The sequence below is a fragment of the Poecilia formosa genome, unplaced genomic scaffold (assembly GCF_000485575.1).
Source record: "Poecilia formosa unplaced genomic scaffold, Poecilia_formosa-5.1.2 Scaffold2, whole genome shotgun sequence".
In the NCBI taxonomy this organism is placed as follows: Eukaryota; Metazoa; Chordata; class Actinopteri; order Cyprinodontiformes; family Poeciliidae; genus Poecilia; species Poecilia formosa.
In genome coordinates, this window is record NW_006799941.1 from 5,127,461 (window position 1) to 5,148,773 (window position 21,313).

Below are 21,313 nucleotides of genomic sequence, written 5' to 3' on the forward strand. Positions count from 1 at the left end.
TACTTTTATATAGATTATTAAGTTCAATGGATTGTGTAGCTCTAGTTCCAGTTAAATCCATATTAATACTGAAAAAACAAGTATTTTACTTTGCACTCAGTGGTGACGCACAGCCACGTTGGTTACTTTAGCATTAATTATGTTAAACTACTTCTGAGCTCACATGGACAGATTATGCAGAGACATATGCAAGGCTTTTTGAACAAAGTTCTTTTGTGTAGAAGGTAACGAGACCACTTGACCAACGCTGTTTCAAAAGATCCCACTATGACACACTGTTACAAGCATGCACATCATTGCCGAATTGACAAAAAATCTATGTAAATGCATGAAGAGAAAAGACTGCCTTCAAGAGATCCCTTCTGTTAAGATTCTTCGTGCCATTTTTTCCGAAAGCAGAGGGAAGGATGACAAAAAAAATTCCTCCCCCGCTGTCTGTGAGGGGAAATTGTGAATGAATGAGCAAAGACTGAGACAAACAAAGTAAATATATAATCCCCTGATATGCGGAAAGGAGGAGATGTACCTCTTTTGGTCCCCACAGTTGCCTCGTTGCCTGGTTACATGCCTCTGGAGGCATTTCAGTGAGAGCAGGCCAGTTCCCTGCTCCAACAGTCGCAGCAGTCAGTCTGTTTAGCATAATGGCCAAGGACAAGGGCAACGTACTCTGCTTCAGAACAAGCAACAACCAGCCTCTAACGATGAATAAGGCAGCGATCAAGTCCAAAACTTCACGGGCTGTGATGCACTCTTGAACTGAAATAGACCAATGAGCAACACAATTTGTTGGCCTTTATGATTTAAGTGATTACAATCCCCACAGTGTCAGCAAGCAAACAACTCGGAGAGCAAGATTTTATTTTGTCGATTTAAAAAAGAAAACCAGATGCACTTGTGATATTTGCTTTCCCCCAGTCCTGTGTGACAGTTATTTTTAGATCCTAAAGTGTTACTAGCAATACAGCACTACATTCAATGAATGATTCAAGCCTTTGCAGGGTAATGCATAATTACACAGAAGCTCGCAAGGAATTAAAGAAACAGGACCCAGACACTTTTTTCCTCTCTCTTTAGTTGAGAGTAATAAAATGTCGAGCAGCATGTCATACCAGATTATTTGCCTGGGAACATTGTGTATTTTCCACACCCAAAGGCTGGTGGAAATTCACAAACAGGGTTTTGGACATTTGATGGCGTTTCTTACCCTGTTTAGATCGAGATACACAAACATTTAATACTCTATGCATGGCTTTAAGGATATGGCAATATATTTTAATATTTAAGATTAATGGCTGCATGAATGGAGCTTGTTCTAAGGTAGATAAAACATTAGGTAAGCAGTGACATTATTGATTGTGTGCAATGAGTGTTTCACTTTAAACAAGCGCCAACTTGCACGGACTGAAAATATGCCAAATGATGGTATTTCTGGATTTTAGCAGATATAAAACTATTCATTTGTGATAAGTTTTCAGTTTTAAAAATACACTCTCTGGCCAATTTACTAGGTACACCTTTCTAATTCAGTACAACTTATTTATTTAATGCCAACTCACAACACATGTCATCTCAAGGTACTTTGTAAAAAAAAAAAACAAAAACTAAATTTCAAATCATACTGACAAATATGATGGCTTAAGACAAATATTGAATTAGCAAATCACACAACAGCAATGAATTAAGACATGTGAGGACAAATTAATGAAGTTTAAACCAAACATCAAAAAAAGGGAAGCTTAAACCAGTGAGTTTAGTCATTGTATTGCTGTTAAACAAAACAGTCTGAGTATTTTAGAAGCAGCTTATCTACTTGGTTTTTCACCCGTAACTTTTTGTCTGAACTACTGAGAAGGTGCAAAAAACGAAAACAAACGTATCCTGTGAGTCACAGACCTATTGTTGATGTCAGTCAAATAGCCAGACTGGCTTTAAATTAAAGAAAAAGCAACAATAGCTTAAGCAAGAAATGTTGCAGCTGAAGTTTGGAAGACATCTGACCTCTGATGGGCAACAGCAGCAGAAGACCACACCGGATGTCAGCTGAAAACAAGAATCCAAGTCTACAATTCACACAGGTTCAGTGGAAGTGGAAAAATGTTGTGTGGTCTTTAAAATATTGATTTTGATACAATATTAAGATGGTTGGTTGTCATAACATGATAGCAAAGGTCTTAATGACTCAGGATGGTGCTGGTGGTGTAATCATGAAGGATAGCTTCTTGACACAGTCAGTACCAAACGGATGTAGGTTGAATGCCACACCTTACCAGAGAATTGCTGCTGTTGAATTCCAACAGCCTCCAGAGTCACCAGGTCTCAATCAATCCAAGGAATGTTTTAGATGTTTCCCTGCTTTAAACACACCTGATTCAGGTTTCTGCGGTTCAGCAAAAGTCTGTCAAGCAGCCAGAAACCAGATGTACCTAAGCAGGGAAACATCTATAACACGCTGGGAGTTATGCCTTGAGGATTGTGATTTGTAAAAAAAAAAAAAAAAAAAAATGACTCACATTCTGATGTGCAGCCAACAAATCTGCACCAACTATGAGGTACTATCATGTCATATTAGACCTGATACTGAGAGATATTTTTACCACCTTGTTGAATCTATGCCAAGATTCAACAATCTTGGCATAGATTGCAGTCAGAACTGCAATCTATGCAAAATACCAGCCGGTATGAAGCTGGTCAGTGACTATTTAATATACAACAAAGCCCCCAGTAATTTAATGTTAAATGATGCTGGTAAATATTTTTCTCTCTTTAAATGGTAATGTGGCACACAGCATTCAAACTGACAGTCAGTAATTGTAAACCCACCTGAGTGTCAAGCTAAAACGTAATTTAGCTTGACACTACATCGTTTAATGTGGTGCTACATTAAGCGACGTAGCACCACCTACATCGTTTAATCTGATATAGTTACAGCTCGAAAAGGTTATTTGTTACAAATGTTTGCCCTTCCTGAAATGTTAGAGGGCCGTCACCTGCTATTTTTACTCTGCAGGGTCAAAACAGACATGCTCACCCAACAAATGTAACAGCAGCAGCGCTTGGGGTGTTTACGCTCCAATCTCTGGCAGACAGTCAAATGAAATAAGGGAAAGCTTTGGTCACAGTTTCATCCCAGCTCTGCCAGCTCGGCGTGGGCTTTACAACAGAACAGAGCACCAAATACAACGCAGAATGGAGTCGCCGTCACCACGGTTGCCAGTTCAAAGTAGCCGAGCACAGTTATTAGTAAGCGTGGCCGGTAGCAGTGACTGAGACTGTTGTTAGCCATGCGTGGCTAGTCACAAGGGACCTAACCCAGAATGACACGTTGACATAATTTGGTGCAAATCAAGGCTGTGTTGTGTGAGCGCTTGTGTTGTGATTGCAGTAATGACTATGGCATGCATTTATAGTTGGTTTGGTTGACTTGACATAAGCTTGCTCGCTCACTCCTGAAAAATGCTTTTAACAACTGCGTCACTCTTGGTGTAATCACACAGGAAAATCCTAAATTTACAGGCGCAGTTCCAAACGGCTTTCTCCTTGGATTTCATAATGCTCCGCTGCAAGCCTTGGTCTGTCACCGAAGCAACAAACAAGAATCTCAAACATTGGTGTTACCATGGCACAAACAACAAAGATATTTATGGCGCTGTCAAAATTCAACCATGACACTTCAGGCCAGCATTTATCAAAACATTTTTTTTCCTTTGTGATGGAATCTGGCTGAAAGGTTTGTCTGCTTGCTCCCCAAGGAAATGTGTATTTGTGCAGAAAATCACATTAATTTCAAGGCTATCAATAAGACTGACTGAAGTAACAAGTCCTTAACTATGATAACGTTGTAGTTAGGCTGCACAAAGTCTTCAGTGCTTTTTATTTTTAAAACAACTCTAAATTATGGAAAAGATGTCCAAGGCTTAAGATACAAAACTGAAACAGGATGATGGATAATAGATCTCTCTGCATAAAATAGAGATAAAATAGAATGATTTCTCACAAATAAAGCCACTAACTTGGCCAACAAGTTAGTGATATTTTGTGAATTATTTTATTATTATTCACAAAATTATGACATAAGTTAGTATTTTCTCTCAGCTTATTAAAAATATTAGCTAAAACATGCATAAAAGGATAAATCAACCATTTTTTCAAACAGTGACAAAATGTCAGAGAAACAAACACTTGTAAAGTGCAGAAGATTTGGGTCTGATTGATATGCTGTGCAGTCAGCAGCTGAGCTTTACTGGAGGCCAGCATCACTGCATGAATAAAATCCTCGTAGCGCCAAACCAATCCAAGCCCCGTTAGCAAATGAGCTTAAGATGTCAGCTTAAAAGCCTTTCCTGAAACTGAGACGAGCGATCGGGCTGTGATGGCTCTCTCAGAGAGGCGGAGCCGAGTGCAGACCGATCTGTGTGTAAGTGTGAGCGTGAAGACAGTGTGAGAGCGAAAGAGTGACAAAAAGAAATTTCACCACACCTCTCCTCTGACTATAAATGCTCATCATGTTCTTCATTCCCGACACGTGTTGACAATCCTTTGTCATTTCAGCTGTGCAGTGGTTAGCTCTCCCATCTAAGCCTGGCTTCACACCGGCTATACGTTCTGTGCTTTGAGTGTGCCGTTGAGGCTTTCTGGCTCTTTCTTGTAAAACCAAAGGAGAAAGACGTCAACAGTGTTGATTTGTTGTCATCATTGTAAAGAGGCATCATCATGAGATCCATCATAATCATCCTTTAGCACATGTTCATAATATCATACAGCCATAGTTTCAATCCAGCCGTCAAATGTGTATTATTGTTGAGCAGCGGGAGGGCTGGTGCCAATCACTGGGCGAGAGACGGGTAGAGTTGATGGAGAGAACCCACACATGCATTGGGAGAACATACAAAAAAGAGGGTCCAAACTCAAGACTTTTCTACTGCACAATCCTAAGAAAACAAAAATTATAGCAAAATCTAGACTTATTTCATGTGACTGAGGTCAAACTGTTGTGTTCACAGCCAAACAGACTTTAAAAAGAAACTGGAAGAAATTAAAAGGAAATAAACAATATATAAAAAAAAAACTAAGAAAGATATGATAATATGATAAATACATATGATTTTATCTCAGAGCTTCAGGGCATTTTGTTCTTTCAGCATTTCAAACCCTCATTTTGTACAGCTGTTTGTCTTCCTACTTCGATTTAATACATGTAAAGAATTAATTTTATACCCATCGTACCCAAATCTGAGTTCTCCATTGCACTTAGGGATTGGCATGATATATAAATAAATATAAATATTTATTTCCACTTTATTTATTTATTTTTTGTTTGTTTCTGATCCATTTATGGCCAAAATAAAAGAAACTCTCTGAAAGGTTCTGCTGATAAATATTTACAAAGGTCATGTAACCACATTTCTTCATAGTATATGGAGTAGAATATAGAAATGTGCTTTTAGATGATTGGGTTTCAAAGCAGGAACACAGTTTTATCTAAATACAGTTCAGAACATCGTATTTTAAATATGGATGATGTATTCAAACAATTTTCTCTAAATAGGTTCAGATCATTGAATGTGAAAAAACATTCATTTTTGTTTAAATGCTTCACCAATGTAAAATAATTAAAAACAAAACATTGTGATTATTAAGAACACACTGCGTGTGGGGAGTTTTGGGGGGTTTACACAGACAAAACAAAAACAAAAAAACAAGACCAAAGTAAAAAAAAAACAAAAAAACAACTGCATTGATAACTGAAACACTAAATGTGGTTATGAAAGTTGAATAACAGAAAAAGACTGAAGCTACAAGTTCAACATTGCAAATTTTTTGCAAATTGTCCTGATAAAGATATGCCTGTTTTAACCACCTTTGATGTAAATGAGCAGGACTATGGAAAAAACCAATAAGTAGCTGCAATCCAATTTAGTGGTCATTCTTCTTTAGCGCATTTCTCCTGAAGAACTAGTTCACATGAATACTCAACTGGAATGTGGTCGGTTCATCTAGTTCATACCTTTGCTGTTATTTCTTTCTCAGACTAAACTGTCTGCCATTCAATGGACATAATAACCTGCGAAAACAATTCTCTCTCAAACGGCATGGAACTGAGCTAGCATAGCTGGAACTAACGCTTCTTTTAAACTCATTGGTTTGTTTGTCTTGTAAACAAAGTGATCAGTTAGCATGCAAAAAGATCCAACTGGCTTCTGGGGGTTCAGACAGACTGAAGTGACACCTTACAGCAACAGGAAATGTAAGACTTACATTAAAACCACAACAATAAGAGGGAGGTGCAGCATGATGACAAGACAAGCCTGTCTATTCACATCCTGCAATCTGTCTGATCCGTTCCTGACTTTCTTCTCACTCTCACTGGTTGGTTCATCCAGTCACATATTTAGTGTCAGACAGTGAAATCCTTTCATAGTTCATAATTCATACAGACAGCATGCATAATTCATGGACTTTCTGAACTGTTGGGTGACCTTCTCAAGCATTCCCTCCTGTTCTTTCTCACACTGAGTCATGAAGTGACAAGAAAATACTACAAAAGGGATGATCGCCATCTCTCATAGGTCTTAAGTTTTTCACGCCAAAGAAGCTTCTGCAATGGGAAGGTGGGAACATTTTAAGAGTTGAAGGTACTTTAAAAATATATATTGTAGGATCATCAGGAATAACTGTCAAAGCTTGCACAGAGCAAAGAAATAATAAAAACCCATTGCTTACATGGTCGCACAAAGCAAGGCATGTTTGAGAAACTGGAGCACAGAGTTCTCTGCAGGAGCCAGATGCTTGCTTTAAATTTTCCCCATATTTAATTTCAAGTAAAAAAGAACTCCGTCTAAATAAAATAGAGTGAAATATGATGCCAGGGACAATTTCTGGAAGGAAGGCAGGAAAATAAGTTAACTAAACCAATGTAATCTCTCCCACCCCACAACACTGCACACTAGAGCCACATAAAGATTGTAGTAAAGTTATGCAAGGGTGTCCTCCCACAAAAGCAACAACAACAATGGGAGCGGGCCCTGCACGTCACCCACCTTTCACTTGGGTCTCATATTCGGCAATAATCTCTTTGTCCTTCTTGACTTTGGCCTGAGATGACATTTTGCGGCGAGCGGCTTGTGCAGTCCTCGGGCAGGAATCGAGGGTGTCGGTTGCCACAATGCGGCGTTCAGCCCCTCCGCAGTCTTCTCCGGGCAGCTAAGCAGCAAATCAGAACCAAATCATGTCCAGATCGACGCAACTTTCGGAGGTTAAACGCACTTCTGGTCCTCCTGGCTGCGGTGCTGCTGTGCTGCGTTCAGGGGCGACGTCTTTCTCAAAGTGCTTAATGATCTCCGATCCTGACCACTCCTCCTCTCTTCACCAGCACTCCTAAGTAAATCATGAACCAGTTCACGTCTAATGTACATGCAAACTCAACTCAGCCCTAGTGATAGGAGGTCCTTCAGAAAAGCATTCTTCAGTTTGCCTTTTTTTTTCCTTTTCTTTTGTTAGCCTCGCCTTTTCTGTGCGAGTTCAATGCTGCTGCAGATTTGGCAGAATGGATGTGAAAGTCAGTGGGAGACTCCTCCCCCAGTCTTCTCCCCACTCTCTCTTTTCTTTCATGGATGATTTAAGATTCTTCTGTGTGAACTGAAATTAAAATCTGTCTCAATAACAGATTGCATGTTGTCTGCGGGGACACAGGCCATGACTTTGTGGGCATTCATGGGAATTAAATTTGCAGGCTTCCCAATGCCACAAATGTTGCAGTTTCATAAACACAGGGATGTATGTATATGGTAGCGTACCATGCATGGTCTTAGCAAGAAAATAACACTGCATCCTCATGGTTCAGTCAAGATATTATAATCATGACGGAGATCTTGGCCTTTTAGTCTCCTATTTTCTGCATCATTGGTTATCGAAGCAGGGGCCAAGACCCAACTGCAGGTGATGAGAAACCAAGTGTGAGTCTGGAGGATGTACAGGAAGCAATTTAAATATACCGGTATATCTCCAAAGTTAGAATATTGTGAAAAAGTTTTCAAATGTTGTTTGCCACTTATTTCAGAAAGTAAAACTTGTTTATTAAATAGATTTATTAGACACAGTGGAACATTTCAAGCCTTTATTTTTTGTAATTGTAAGGATTCTGGCCCATGAATTACTGGATCAATGCATTGTGGGGGAAATCAGTCTGTGGTTCTGCAGAGGTGATCTGGAAGTCCAACTTCAGGTCATCTTTATTGTTGGTTCTGGTGCCTCCCGTCTTCCTCTTGGCAGTACTCCATAGATTCTCTCTGGGGTTAAAGGTCAGGCCCATTTGCTAGAAAATCAAGCACAAGCACAGCTTTTGGTACCTTTGGCTGTGATGATGACCTCTGGAAATGAATTCATATTTTAAAATGACAGCGGTACAAATGAACATTTTTGCAGTACAAACTAGAACAAACACAAATGTTTGACACCAGTTTAATTTGATTTGAGGAAGGTGGAACGGGATAACTTCACTCAGGCAAAACAGATTATTAATGGATGTTAACATATTGACTGCATAGTGAGCTAATTGTAAACTACAGTCGTTGCACTTGTGAAACCTTTTCGAAGCCAATGTCTGAGCTACATATAGCATTGAGCTGTTATGTGTAACTCAGTCTGACACTGTTTGCATACGGGCCATTTGACATGATTTCCTGTATCATCTTAGTTACTATTTGCTATTTTTGATTTTTTTTCTGTCTCCCAAAATATATCTTTGTCTCACATGAGAGCAGCTGCTGCAGTGAGAAGATTTCATTTTATCTGAGCAAAGAAATGCTCATCCACCTGTGCGGCAAATCCTCAGGAAATCTGTTGGTAAAAGTCAGTCTTAGACAAACTGAAAGATCCCTATAGGGATGCGGCAGAAAATCTCCCAAAGAATTGCCATTCCAACACAAGCTTTTGGGGACAAACTAGGAAATAGACCTCAGCTTGAACTTTACACAAGCTATGTATTTTTGAAATAAAGTGAAAAAGTTGTGCTTACCCAGGCAACTGGGTATAATTTTAACCAAAAAAAGAGTACTCATAAGCAACCCTGCTTCTCTATACATGACACAAATAAATAATAGATTTGTTCTGGTTATAGTATTGGACCATTATATTGGGAAACAGTGGATTGCCCAGGTCACATACTGTTAACCTTGAAGAGTTAAAAATCGGTTATTTTGTGAGTTTATTATTCATTTTAAAACAATCCATTTTTAATTGAACCTCTGAAATGCTTTTATGGAGCAATTTGATCACATAAAATAAAAGTTCACCTCAGGTTCAAGCACGGTAAGTGCTTCAGGGCAAAAATGAGCAGCTTTTGTTTCAAATTTTGATTTCTATGCACACATTAAAATATAATTAGGTTTCTGAGAGAACATGGTTAATAGCAGAACAGATGCATTTAATTTTATATGACCTTATATGATCTATAATGCTTAGTTGAACAGATGTTACTTGTTTACATTCAACCCATTTCAATACATGAGTAATCCTGTCCAGACACAGGATCCCCCTCTGCAGAGGTGGTCAGTCCATCACAAGGCAACACAGGGATTTACAGCCATGCAAACATACTTTTAAATCCAAGCACAGACTGGAGTTGCCAGTTTGATATAAAATCCAGGCTTTGTGCTTTGTATGGATGTCAGAGTACATGTTGGCTCGAACTTTTTTGCATGCACAGGGAAACTACGCAATCTACAAAGAAAGGCCTCAGGCACGATTTGAACCTACGGCCTTCTTGTTGTTAGGCAACAGTGCTAACCGCCACATTTACAGAGTAGTCTATATTTACATTTATATTAGTTCTTTAATAAAGAAAATGATTAAATTAGTTCTTTAATAAAGAACTAGTAAAAATGTTTAGAAAAAAAACATGTCATGCTACAGATATAGTATTTGTTTAAAGTTAAAGCTGGAAAATGTTCTCAAGATTAGCTGTTTTGTACGAAAAAATACATAAACTCAAATAATTTTGCACACATTTCATAAAATATTGATCTTTAAAGCATTGTTCAGATTTTTATGCTAATGTCTGAGTAGAGTGAAGATACTCCAACATCAACAAAGATTATGCGATATAAGATTAGCATTAAAGCAGAAGGATCAAAATGTATTGGCTGCCTAATTTTTAGGGTTATTGCCCATATGTTCAGCAAAACAAAATCTAAAAACATCTGCACAGAGCTCATTCTGAGCTGCATGATTCACTTGCATTTGGCTAATTCAAAGATAAGAATGATGAAGGTTCATTGCAACTGCTTCTCCAGGAGAGTGTTTCTTATCTGTCATCAGCCATATTCATCCTAACTCTAAAACTGATGATGAAGCAACAGAAAAGCAGTCCGCAGTTTGCAGATGTGCCTTTCTAGTTTCAATTTATGACGCAACATTTTTCTGGAACAAGATGAACAAAGTAAAGCAAGAACCTACAAAACAATGTTCCATAAGCAAATATGAGCATCTGCACAAATACAAATACATATATGTTTATTTTGATATTTTGCAATTTTTCTAAAGCTGTATTTGTTATGTAATATATGATATCGTCATCTAAGCAAGAATAGGCAAGACAGAGGGCAGTTCAGTTGCCCTTGGTAACAGCATGTACATGCAAAAAAATACACAAATTAATAGTTACATCAAAAAATGTAAAAAATTGTAAAATTAGTGACAGACCAAAATAAATTCATATTAATATATTAAAAGTATGAACAACACTAAGGTTTGTTTGCAGTATGCTTTTTTAATAACAGAAAACTGCAGCACAAAAGACAACAGCTTTACCTTCTGCAGAGACCAGATTAGTAAAATGTAATCATTCCCATGGAGAAAAGTAAAAAAAAAAAACATCTCAGTAAATATTGAATTTTAACTTTCATTTGAAAAATTAAGGCTCCAGGGTCTAAAGGAGGAATAAAGAACTAGATAATCTAACTTGTTGAAGGTACATTTTGAAGTTATCACAAGGAATGATAATTTGGGGAGCCAAGACATTTTAAAGTGTTGATTCATGGCATTTTTTCAAGTCAGTGATCATAATAGCCATCTACCAAGAAGTTTTTGAGCACTTTATGTTTTTCTCTGCTGAAAAACTTTAAGAAGATGCCAATTTTATTTTCCAGCAGACCTTGGTAGCTGATCACACTCCCAAAGCCACCAATACCACCTGACCAAAGCACCATAAATAATCTGTGGCGAGGGTGCCCAACTCCAGTATCATGCAATGTTTAGATCCAATCCTTCTAAAACACATTAATTAAATGACAACTAAATGACTGATTGTGAGGAAATTATTTGATTCAGGGTTGATGGAGCAGGGACACATCTAAAAGTAGCACACTGTTAGGACTGGGCATGGACACACTTCTGGTTTGTGGGGTATTGTCACAACGAAGGTGAAAGACATGCTCAAGAGCAAGGTTAACAGGTTAAGTTTCATCAAATTATTTCCTTGTTTTCAAGATTTTGTTGACACTAGTGGCCTTTTCTCATTAAGAGGGTACTCAACTTTTTGTCACTTTATTTTATGCTTTCTTTTATCTTATTTATTGATTACAGCACTTTGTTTCAGCTGTGGCTGACATTAAAGCAATTTATAAATAACGTTGATGATGATGAGCTTTTTTCAGAAGAGTAATTTGTCATAACTACCACACTTTTTCCTACCGTCACAGCACTCGCATTTGTTGCGCGCTATTTATTTAAATTTTATGACCTAAAGTTGTTGTTGCTACACGGACTCTTTTAAGGAGCACACATGCACACTTAAGCTACCTAACGGTTTATTTATTTTCAAATATTTTTAAAGCTATATAATTTCTGGTTTATACCAATTTGAAACTGATGCTCTGTAAAATGACAGAACATTATTTAATACTTTATATGAAGACAAACCTCAACGCCATTTAAACTGAGTAATTAGCCATTTTTTAGACAGAGCAAAAAAAAAACAACAACAAAAAAACGAAACAAAAACAAAATATTTTCAAAATGTATTTAAAAAATAATAAATTCAAATTTAAATCAAAATTTCCACCACCATCAACTCTGCCCTATGATAAAGCTAATGCAGATACTTTTCTGCCATCTGCTGGTATACACCAAAAAAACAACCGCCAAGAATATTTCCAATAGTTTACAAGGTAAGAATATTTGTCATCAATTCATTAGGAGACCTGTTATACACTAAGATCTGTCTTCATTGAGTTATAGTTTCATGGCTTGACATGTCCTATATTACATGTTCTCTTTGGTATTCTTTTAATATGGCAGGCTGGTTTCAGTGTGACAAACTGACTGTCAGCTGTACTTTTTCCTGCCTGTCTTGTTGCTTGAGTCACCACAAATGTAAAAATAGATGTTTTGCAAAAGGAGAAGTTGGCTGTGGTAATAAAGATTTCAGATTGCCAAATCATGAGAGTTTTTGTACCACTACTCATCTCTTTCATCTCTTGGTTTCTTCTCTTGCAAAACTCAAAGCTGCTGGTTAGAATTGATAGATGCTATGGATAGGCTTTGTAACTTTGTGGTATGTGACTTCTCCTTCAACACCGTGAAGCAGAAATAGGTCTAGACTGTTTGAAGAGGTTCTCAAACCTGCTATTCCATGTTGTTTATAATTCTCTTATTTAGAGCAGCTTATTGAGGCTGGGTATGTTTTTTTTAGGTGTCAGACACTGTCTACTGGAGGTAGTTGTGCAAGACTTTGTGTCACCAGCCACACCTTTCCACGCCCCTTCGACAAGTGGTGATTACACCAAAGCCAGGCTCGGAGCTATAAGCAGGTTGACTTTGGTTATGGGGTTAGAATCTACAGGGGAGCTCAAGTGTCAGGTTATATTGAAACATGTTGGGAACAGCCTTTTTGCTTCTTAATGGACTGCTTCTACTTCTACTTCTTTACACCACTCGCAGAAGGTAAAACTTTTATTTGTTGACTTTTCTACCTTTTTTTTAATTTATTTTTTTATTAAGGTTTACCAAGCATCACTTTTAAACTGAAGGCAAAATCGATTTAAAAAAAAACAATTCTGCAAGCTTTTACTGTTAGAGGTCACTGATGCTGTTTAAATCTGTATTTATATGAAAAAGCTGTAAAATAACAAAAGTTTTATTTGCAAACACAAAGTTAGACTGAAACTCAACACTTTTATTCATTTTTACCCAGATGTCAAAAATGTTTTTTTTTTCTATCATTCATGAGCACTTCCTTTTCCAAGATTTTATGTAAACTTGAAACCTGTTCAGTGAGATTTATGAATTGCGAAATGTAGATATGCAAACCACCACGGTACACTAATTTGAATTTCCTCGTACCTGCCAGAAATAAAAATGAGCCTCCTCTTGATAAGGGCTCCATCCCGTGGCTCGGCCATGCTTTTGAGTTTTTAAAGGATCCTGCAAAATTTTTGGCACGCATGAAAGACAAACATGGAGACATCTTCACGGTAAGCTTCTATAATTACTGAAACATTAATCATTAAAAAGCAGTTCACATAAAAAGACGTCAAAACTTTAAACATTAAAAATTCAGTAAAAAAAAAAAAAAAACTTACGTGTGATCAAACATGTCCTTGTAGTTTCGTCTCGCTGGCATTTATGTGACAGTGCTGTTGGATCCAAACTCCTTTGATGGTGTCTTGAATGATGACACCAACAGCTTTGACTTCAACAATCGCAGAGGCCAGCTCCTGAAAAGGATCTTCAACCTGCAGCTCCCAGGCAACTATCCTGCTTCTGAAAAAAAATGGATGGAAAAGTAAGGACTTGTTGATTTAAGTTAATCAAAAAATAACTTAAACTTTAAAATGGTTTCAGAAAAATCTAATTTTCAGATTTTATTATTATTTTTCAGACATTTTCACGGTGTCAATCAGCTGAAGCTCAGCACCTCCATGACTTCTCACCTTTCCGATGTGATGCTGAAAAGTTTTGAACCCCGCAGCCCGTCACAGTGGAGAGAGGATGGATTATTTGAGCTCTGTTACAGTCTTCTTTTCAGGTATCAGGATACATGAAAAGACACTCATGTCGTAATCGTTTACACAGTAGCAGAGTGACACATAGAATCTGTGTGTTTATACTTGACTGATTGCTGACAGGGCTGGATATCTCACATTGTTTGAGAGGAAGGATGATGTCGATGCCGTCTACCGGGAGTTCCGCAAGTTTGATGATCTACTCACCAAACTGGCTCGAGGTTCACTGAAACGAGGCAAGCAGTTCCACTGAAATTGACAGCACGTTCCTGACATCCACCCTTTCTTCCTACTGTCACTGTAATCACAGTCGTCGTATGGGTCTAGGTTTCTGGACATGATTAAAACATCTGTTTACAGTTATTTCCAGAAGTAATTTTGTTACATTGTAAACCCAAACCTCAGTGTATTTTGATGGGGCTTTGCTTGGGAGACCAAAAGGAACTGGTCTCCCATGCAAATAAATTATTTGTGGTTTTTAATTTTTTAACTGGAAGAGTGGCAGGTTTTTATGGCCCTTTTTATTCAGGTACACCCATTAACAAGACAAATAATTGTCTTCAGAAGATTACATAGCATGATGAAAGTCAGTGCTGATAGAAACCTTTACAAAGTCTCGTTTGCAGTTTGTGACAAGCCATGTATGATATCACACCAAACGGTGCTTTGATCAGATTAAAGCAAAATGTATCTTTTTGTCCCTCCAAATGTTCGAAACCTAACGCTGTACATCAGCCTGAACACAATTACTTTCGTGTCAGTTCCTGCTAAACCTACCTGGAGCACGATGGTGGTAGTATCATGCTGTCAGGATAATTTGCTTGACAGGGACAGGAAAGCTGGTGACAAACCCCAACACTTGATGGTGTGTTTTGAATAGTTATCTTGGTTAGTTGAACGATTTGCTCACAGTTGCTCTGATGAGAACATTAAAACATGCTGGTTTCATTTCATTATTCCATCTATATTATTTATATTCTTTATTTTTCGTTGTTTTTGCTAAATTCTGATTGAATGCCGCGAAATATTTATAGCTAACTGTGAGTAATTTAAAATCATTTTAACCATCATTACAATATAAAATGCATATTATCATAAGATTTGAAATCCAGGTGTCCCTGCTCTTATTCCTGATTCTTGGAATACGTTAGCCAAAAATAATATAGTTTCAAACAGTCCATTGTTATATTGCTGTTGCTTCATCATCTGGTGATGTATTTGCAATATATTGCGTAACCCTACTCTGAAGGATTTGTGGCGCTAGCTGCAGTAAAAAGTGGCTCTACCAATTATTGGCTCAAGGGCGCGGAATCCATAAGTGCACTCCACAATTTGAAAAACACTGAAAACAATATATTATTCCCCTTCCACTCCTGCTGCATAAAATCCCAATAAAACACACTGATTGCAGTGACAAATCTTGCGAGGCACCGTTTCCTGCTCTTCAACGGCACTTTGTCAGCTGCACTTACCTGACGGCAAATGAACCTGTTTACCTACATCTCCAACTATTTTCAATAACAGAGGAAAGAAGAGTGGTCGCCACGTCCCAGGATCGACTGTGGGACCTGCTGTACTCAGGTCGTGTGAACGGTTCCTGGCAACAGAGCTACGTTCAGTTCCTGGAGGAAATGGGGGTAGATGCAGACATGCAGAAGAAAGCGCAACTGCTGCAGCTGTGGAACACCCAGGTGAGAGTTCTTTTTATTTAAAAAAAAAAAAAAAAGGTAAACACACTGACTCACACACCCTTATTAGGCTGAACAGTGCGATCTTGTGACTGAAACACACAGTTGCCCTGCTAACCGTGCAAATCTAAGAAGAGCCAGATTCCTTGCTGTCAGATTACTCAGAGAAACCTGCCTCAACTTGTTACTTGACGAGGACTTCTTTTTGTTTTTCTTTTTGAAGTTTTGAACCTACGGATCAGTCTCCACATCATTTTATATGTCTTAAGGTTCAGTTCATTACTTGTGTAAACAGTAGTTTATTAGAAGAATGTAGTCATAGCTGAAAGGCTTCCTCGTTTATGTACGTCACACAGTTTCTGGCTCTTACACTCTCAGTCATGATTCAGTGCCAGTACATCATAGATACATAATTTTTTTACATTTTTATTTAAGATTAATGTTAACTCTGACTCTGCCCATGAAGCCTTGTTGAAACAGTGTTTACATAGTAACCCAGGAGTGAGGTACTGGTATAGACTTGAATACTAAATAGTTGTTCATCAGCCTAGACGAGTTCATGGCCGCACGGTGTTATTCCCCAGAGCAGCCAGGTGGGGGAGAAAGAGAGCCGTTCATAGCGTTTGCTGTTTATCGGTGCAACACTTTATCTGTAGTAATTTTACCCCTTGGTGAACCTGCCGTTCCCTCTGAAACAGAGACTCAGCTTTTCTGGGTAAATTTTGTCATTTCCATATACGTTTGTGCCTTATTATGGATAGTTGTGATATAGGAGGACGCAATCTGTGTGCGACAATGAAACTGGAGCAGCACTGCCGAGAACAGAGGGATTAGATTTTAGGATGGTGAGAGGTGCAGCAGGGATTGGGGTTTTCGTTTTTGTTATAGGATTACTTTTTTTTCTTTTTTTTTCTTGAGAAAATATAATGCTAACATTTAATTCTACCCACATACATCCACTGTAGATTGGAATGACCTTCCCATCCCATTCGGCTGAAACCTGAAATACATGTAAAAGTGATTTTTATTGCGAGTGGGATAAATCACATAGTTTGTGATAATGTATTAATCAGATGCAAACACACTGTCGGGGTTGTATTCTTGTAAACTTAGCATATTGGCAAGAAATTAAGAACTGGAGCAGAGCTGTGCAAAGGAAACTAATCAGCTGCTTTGTTTGGACCCCTTCAGCAAAGAGCTCCAAACATTGCTTAACTTTTCACAGAGGAAACTAATGTTCAAAACTCCCAATTTGTATTTCTGTTTATGAGGAACAAGATGGACTATTATTTTTGTCAAAAAAAGAAGAAAAATCAGTTCATTTGGCATTTAAAATAATTTAAAGGTATAGTCCCAACTTTAAGTGAGGTTCTGTAAGAGTAATAGTGTCCTTCCCTGTTGTAGACAGTTGTCATTTGTAAGTTTAGAGAAAATATAGTAAATTGCTAAAAGAGATGGAAAGTAGCTAGGCAAACTTAATCACCATTTTAACTTTTTATTTGGCTGTTTAAAAGAATCCAATCTGAAAATGTTCACGTCCCTGCCACACAATGCTGTAGTAGTGTACATTAAAGGTGTACATTTTCAGAGGAGATTGGTTTTAAAGGTTGTTGATGTTTTCTCAGCCAAGCTATTTTCCTTACCAGCTACATCAGTCAGCACAATCAGCTGATTGGGAGTCTGCAGGGAGTTTTCCAAATAGCCAAGAGGCCTGGAGAAGCACAGGAGGGTGATGTTACACAAATCACATCCTTCTGCCAAATCCACAGCTTAACTCCACTTACAGCAGACTGATGAGTCGCAGCTGGTCAGGTGGATTGATACAGTCTGGGTCCTCAATGTGTGTAACTCTAGCGTCGTTACATGGAACTGGTTCAGCTGAGACAAACGTAACAAACTCAACAGTGTCTTATAAAAATGAAGACATTTAATACGTGCTAACATATGACCTAATATAGATATTCACGTTTTTGTTTGAGCTGTTTTAAATGACTAAATTCATCTAAAACAGAGGACTGGTCTGATTAGCTGAAGACTTATTTACTTTTTATAAACTCACAGCAACATGAAACGTATGCTTTGGACCCCATAAAATCTTTGAACTGTGGCTTCTTGTAATAAGGTAAAAAAAAAATTATTTTACTTCACATTTATGTTGTCTCACATGCAGTCCTTAAAAATACAATCTGATACTTTGTTAATACCCAGACTCCTTTGACATTTTAAAAGTTTTTTTTTTTTTTTTTTTTACTGAAAGACATTGAGAGGCCAGAAAGACAATGTGTTGTAACTCCTGTCACTTTTGGGGCAATTGCCCTGCTGTCAGTAGAGAGCTGACCTGAGATGTGGAGAGGTAAAAAGAACAGCTCCCTTAACCCTCAGCAATTACTGTCTGACAGGCTCAGGTGTCTGTCTCTGTGGATCTGACAGCAGTTTCTACAAAGTGTGGACTCATTTACTGGCTTCTTCTCACATCAGTCATATTCAGACAGCAACACTGCAGAAAACATTTAGGCTATGTTATAGGTATATTTCACTAAACGTTGAATTATATTTTAATTCCATCTCCTGCACAGTTTTACAGACTAGATGTTGAAGTTAAAAACTGTTTGGTGATATTATTTTTTTTTTTTCTTTCTTTTTAGTGCAATGCTGGACCGGCTGCCTTCTGGGTCCTCGGCTTCCTGCTCACTCACCCTGAGGCAATGGAGGCTGTTAAGTCAGAGATCAGTGGCCTTCCTTCTCTCCAGGATACTTCCCTGCAGCGACGCCCCTTGAACCAGCTGGAAGCACAGAGCACACCTGTGTTTGGTACATAAGCAGCTGCTTTGCTGCCGTTTATGCTGTCTAATTGCGCTCTCCCACCCCTGGTTTTTAATCACCTAATTGGGATGGACGCAACAATTGTTGCACTTGTTTGAAATAAGCATCTGAACTTTGAATCAGTTAAGTCAGTATTGCCTTTTTCAAATATTCTTTTCACAAATTATTGTACCTCTGTGGATGCTGCCTGAAGGCTCTTGCTGATTTAAGCAGTCGTGACAGGCCTCTGACATCATCCACTTCCCTGTCCTTTCCGCTCTGCAGATAGCGTTTTGAGTGAGACCTTACGGCTCACCGCCGCGGTAATGATCAATAGAGAAGTTGTTAAAGACAAGATCCTTCGGATGGCCAATGGAAAGGAGTACCACCTCAGACGTGGGGATCGAGTGTGTCTGTTTCCTTTCCTCAGCCCTCAGATGGACCCACAGATTCATGAAGAACCACAGGTATGCAGACAATACTGATAAGGAACTTCATTTGCGTATGCAACAGTTTACAGCATGTTTTGCTGCTATATCATGCATAATTAAGGAGATTAACGCTGCTGTATTCAGTTGTGCAATACACAAACTCAAGGGGGTTGCACACAAATGCATGCCCCACTTTTCAGAAGATTATTTGTAACAAGAAACAATGCTGAAAATGTTTAAATTTCCTTCTGCTTCGAAAAAATGGATAGTTTTTGTTTTGATTTATCACATAAAATCTTGATGAACTACAAGTTTGTGACTGTAAAGTGACAAAAACGGAAAAAGTTGTCAGTACTTTTACACAGCATGGTGTGATATCAGGACATTAGTACTAAGAAACCGACTTGTGAGCTAATCGGTGAACTGAGATAATTCATCTTTGTTAATTCTGCTTGTCTTCTGTGGTTACCGATCATAACAAAAAGTGAAACCTATTTTTGACAGAACGTATGGAGGAGGAAACAGACAACAGGGCTTTTTGCATCTCCTAATTCGTGCACATCTGTTTCGTTCTCCTCTCCCTTGACAGATGTTCAAGTATGATCGATTCCTAAATGAAGATAAAACGGTGAAGAAGGAATTCTACAAGAACGAGAAAAAGCTGAAGTACTTCACCTTGCCTTGGGGCGCGGGGAAGAGCATCTGCGTCGGAAAGGAGTTTGCTGTTACAGCCATTAAGCAGTGAGTGTAAATCCACGGCCTTTTAATGTAATCCCCTGAGCATCTTGTTACTTGAAAAATGATGTGTTTGTAATCAAAGAATTCCGTCCCAGGCAACAAACCAGCAAAATCATACTTGAGTAATATTTTACATTGTAGCTTCAGCCATGCTTTCATGTTAGTAATCGCTAAAACTCAATAATGAGCTGGAATGAATGAAAGAGACATCTGGAGGACATTTTTTATATCAGGCAAAGGTTAAAGATCGCTCCATGTAATCAACCGCATCAAAGAGTGTTTGCTCTGCATTTTGTTGTCTACGTAAGGTTTGCCACGCAGCTACATTCTCACACAATGCTTAACTTTCTCCCTACAGATTTGTGTTCCTGTTTTTGACCCACTTTGATCTGGAGCTGTGCAGCCCCAACGATAAACTTCCACCAGTTAATCCCAGTCGCTTTGGCTTCGGGATGCTCCAGCCAGATGGAGATCTGCGGGTGAAATTCAGACTCAAGACGATGCAGCGTGAAATGTGAAGTGTTGTAAAGCTTCACAATGTCTTGTTTGATAAACTTTGTTTTGGTTGAATGTGGAATTGGACTATTTATTTAGTTTTTATACCTTATCAGCTTGCCAGTAAATTTTATTTAAGTTTGTTGTGTGTTAAAAAAAATGTTGGGAATTAATGATAGAAAGTCATGTCACCCTCTGTTTTCCTTTTACTAAGCAGCAGCAAAAGGAGTGTCAGATCCTCCATAATCTTCCATAATTGTCATAATTGTGTTATTTATATATATATATATATATATATATATATATATATATTCACAATGATTTCCAGTGAAGACTATTTTCTAGGGTTGATTCTTTGTGAAAGTAAAGCTTTGGATTTAATTCCTAAACTTAGTTTACATTTGGTAGACTACTTTTACTTAATGACTGTTGTTTTTATTTCCACTGTTCTGAATTTTGAGATAAGCTTGCCTTTGTTTCATTAATAAACAGGTCATTGACAAATGGATTTTAAAAGCTATCTGAATGTGTGCTGATGTATTGATTCAATTCAGTCTGGTTTGTTGTTACAGCAGACACACACGCACACACGCACACATGCCTTTAAGAGGCAGTTACACACAATTAAGGTTACTTTAGAAGACAAACAGATCCTAGTCCATTCATTTCAGTCATGCAGACATATTCAATGCTAACTACATAAAATCTAATTTTATCTACATTCTAAAACAGGGCAGTCATGTTCAATTTATTATAGTTTCATTGGTTAAAAAGAAAGAAAGCGTTCTATCTAAGGAAACCCATTTAGTGACAGCAGCAATCCCTCCTCCTTCTAAAGACACATAGCAACAGTGGACAGATGAGTCCATCGAGGTAACTTTGCAGTAATACCTAAGGACCTAAGGATGCATATATCAACAATGGAAAGGAAAAATGCCCTTTACCAGGAAGAAAACTGCAGCAATGCCAAAGACCTTTTGCAACAGGCTATCAGTTACTTTTTAAGTTTTCTCTTAAAAAGTAAGAGAAAACAAAGAAAACGCAGAAACGTTGTTCTAGCACTTTCTAAGTTAAAGACTTTTAATAGCACCAGTAGCTTTTATTGTGGCTTTATCTTAGTGAGCAACACAGCAAAGCAGATATCAATGGGATGAAAACT

The 21,313-nt window shown here is 38.0% G+C and overlaps 2 protein-coding genes across 5 annotated transcripts in view; one reads left to right on the plus strand and one right to left on the minus strand.

The window, feature by feature from the left end:
* Window positions 1–7,555, minus strand: part of LOC103137410 (SLIT-ROBO Rho GTPase-activating protein 3-like) — a 38,496-nt gene extending 30,941 nt beyond the window's left edge. For all 4 annotated transcript variants that reach the window (XM_007551146.2, XM_016671208.1, XM_007551139.2 and 1 more), the window contains exon 1: window positions 7,038–7,555. In XM_007551146.2, coding sequence (XP_007551208.1) covers window positions 7,038–7,104 — 67 coding nt within the window. In that variant the 5' untranslated portion in view covers window positions 7,105–7,555. The remainder of the gene's footprint in view (window positions 1–7,037) is intronic.
* A 4,477-nt stretch (window positions 7,556–12,032) lies between these two features.
* Window positions 12,033–20,236, plus strand: LOC103137429 (prostacyclin synthase-like). The gene is made up of 11 exons (XM_007551166.2): window positions 12,033–12,164; window positions 12,689–12,939; window positions 13,346–13,469; window positions 13,602–13,780; window positions 13,877–14,023; window positions 14,124–14,236; window positions 15,525–15,691; window positions 18,334–18,499; window positions 18,776–18,957; window positions 19,511–19,662; window positions 20,018–20,236. Exons 2-11 carry the CDS (start codon window positions 12,869–12,871, stop codon window positions 20,175–20,177), a joined length of 1,461 nt encoding a protein of 486 aa, XP_007551228.1. The 5' UTR covers window positions 12,033–12,164; window positions 12,689–12,868; the 3' UTR covers window positions 20,178–20,236.
* Window positions 20,237–21,313: the final 1,077 nt, after the last annotated feature.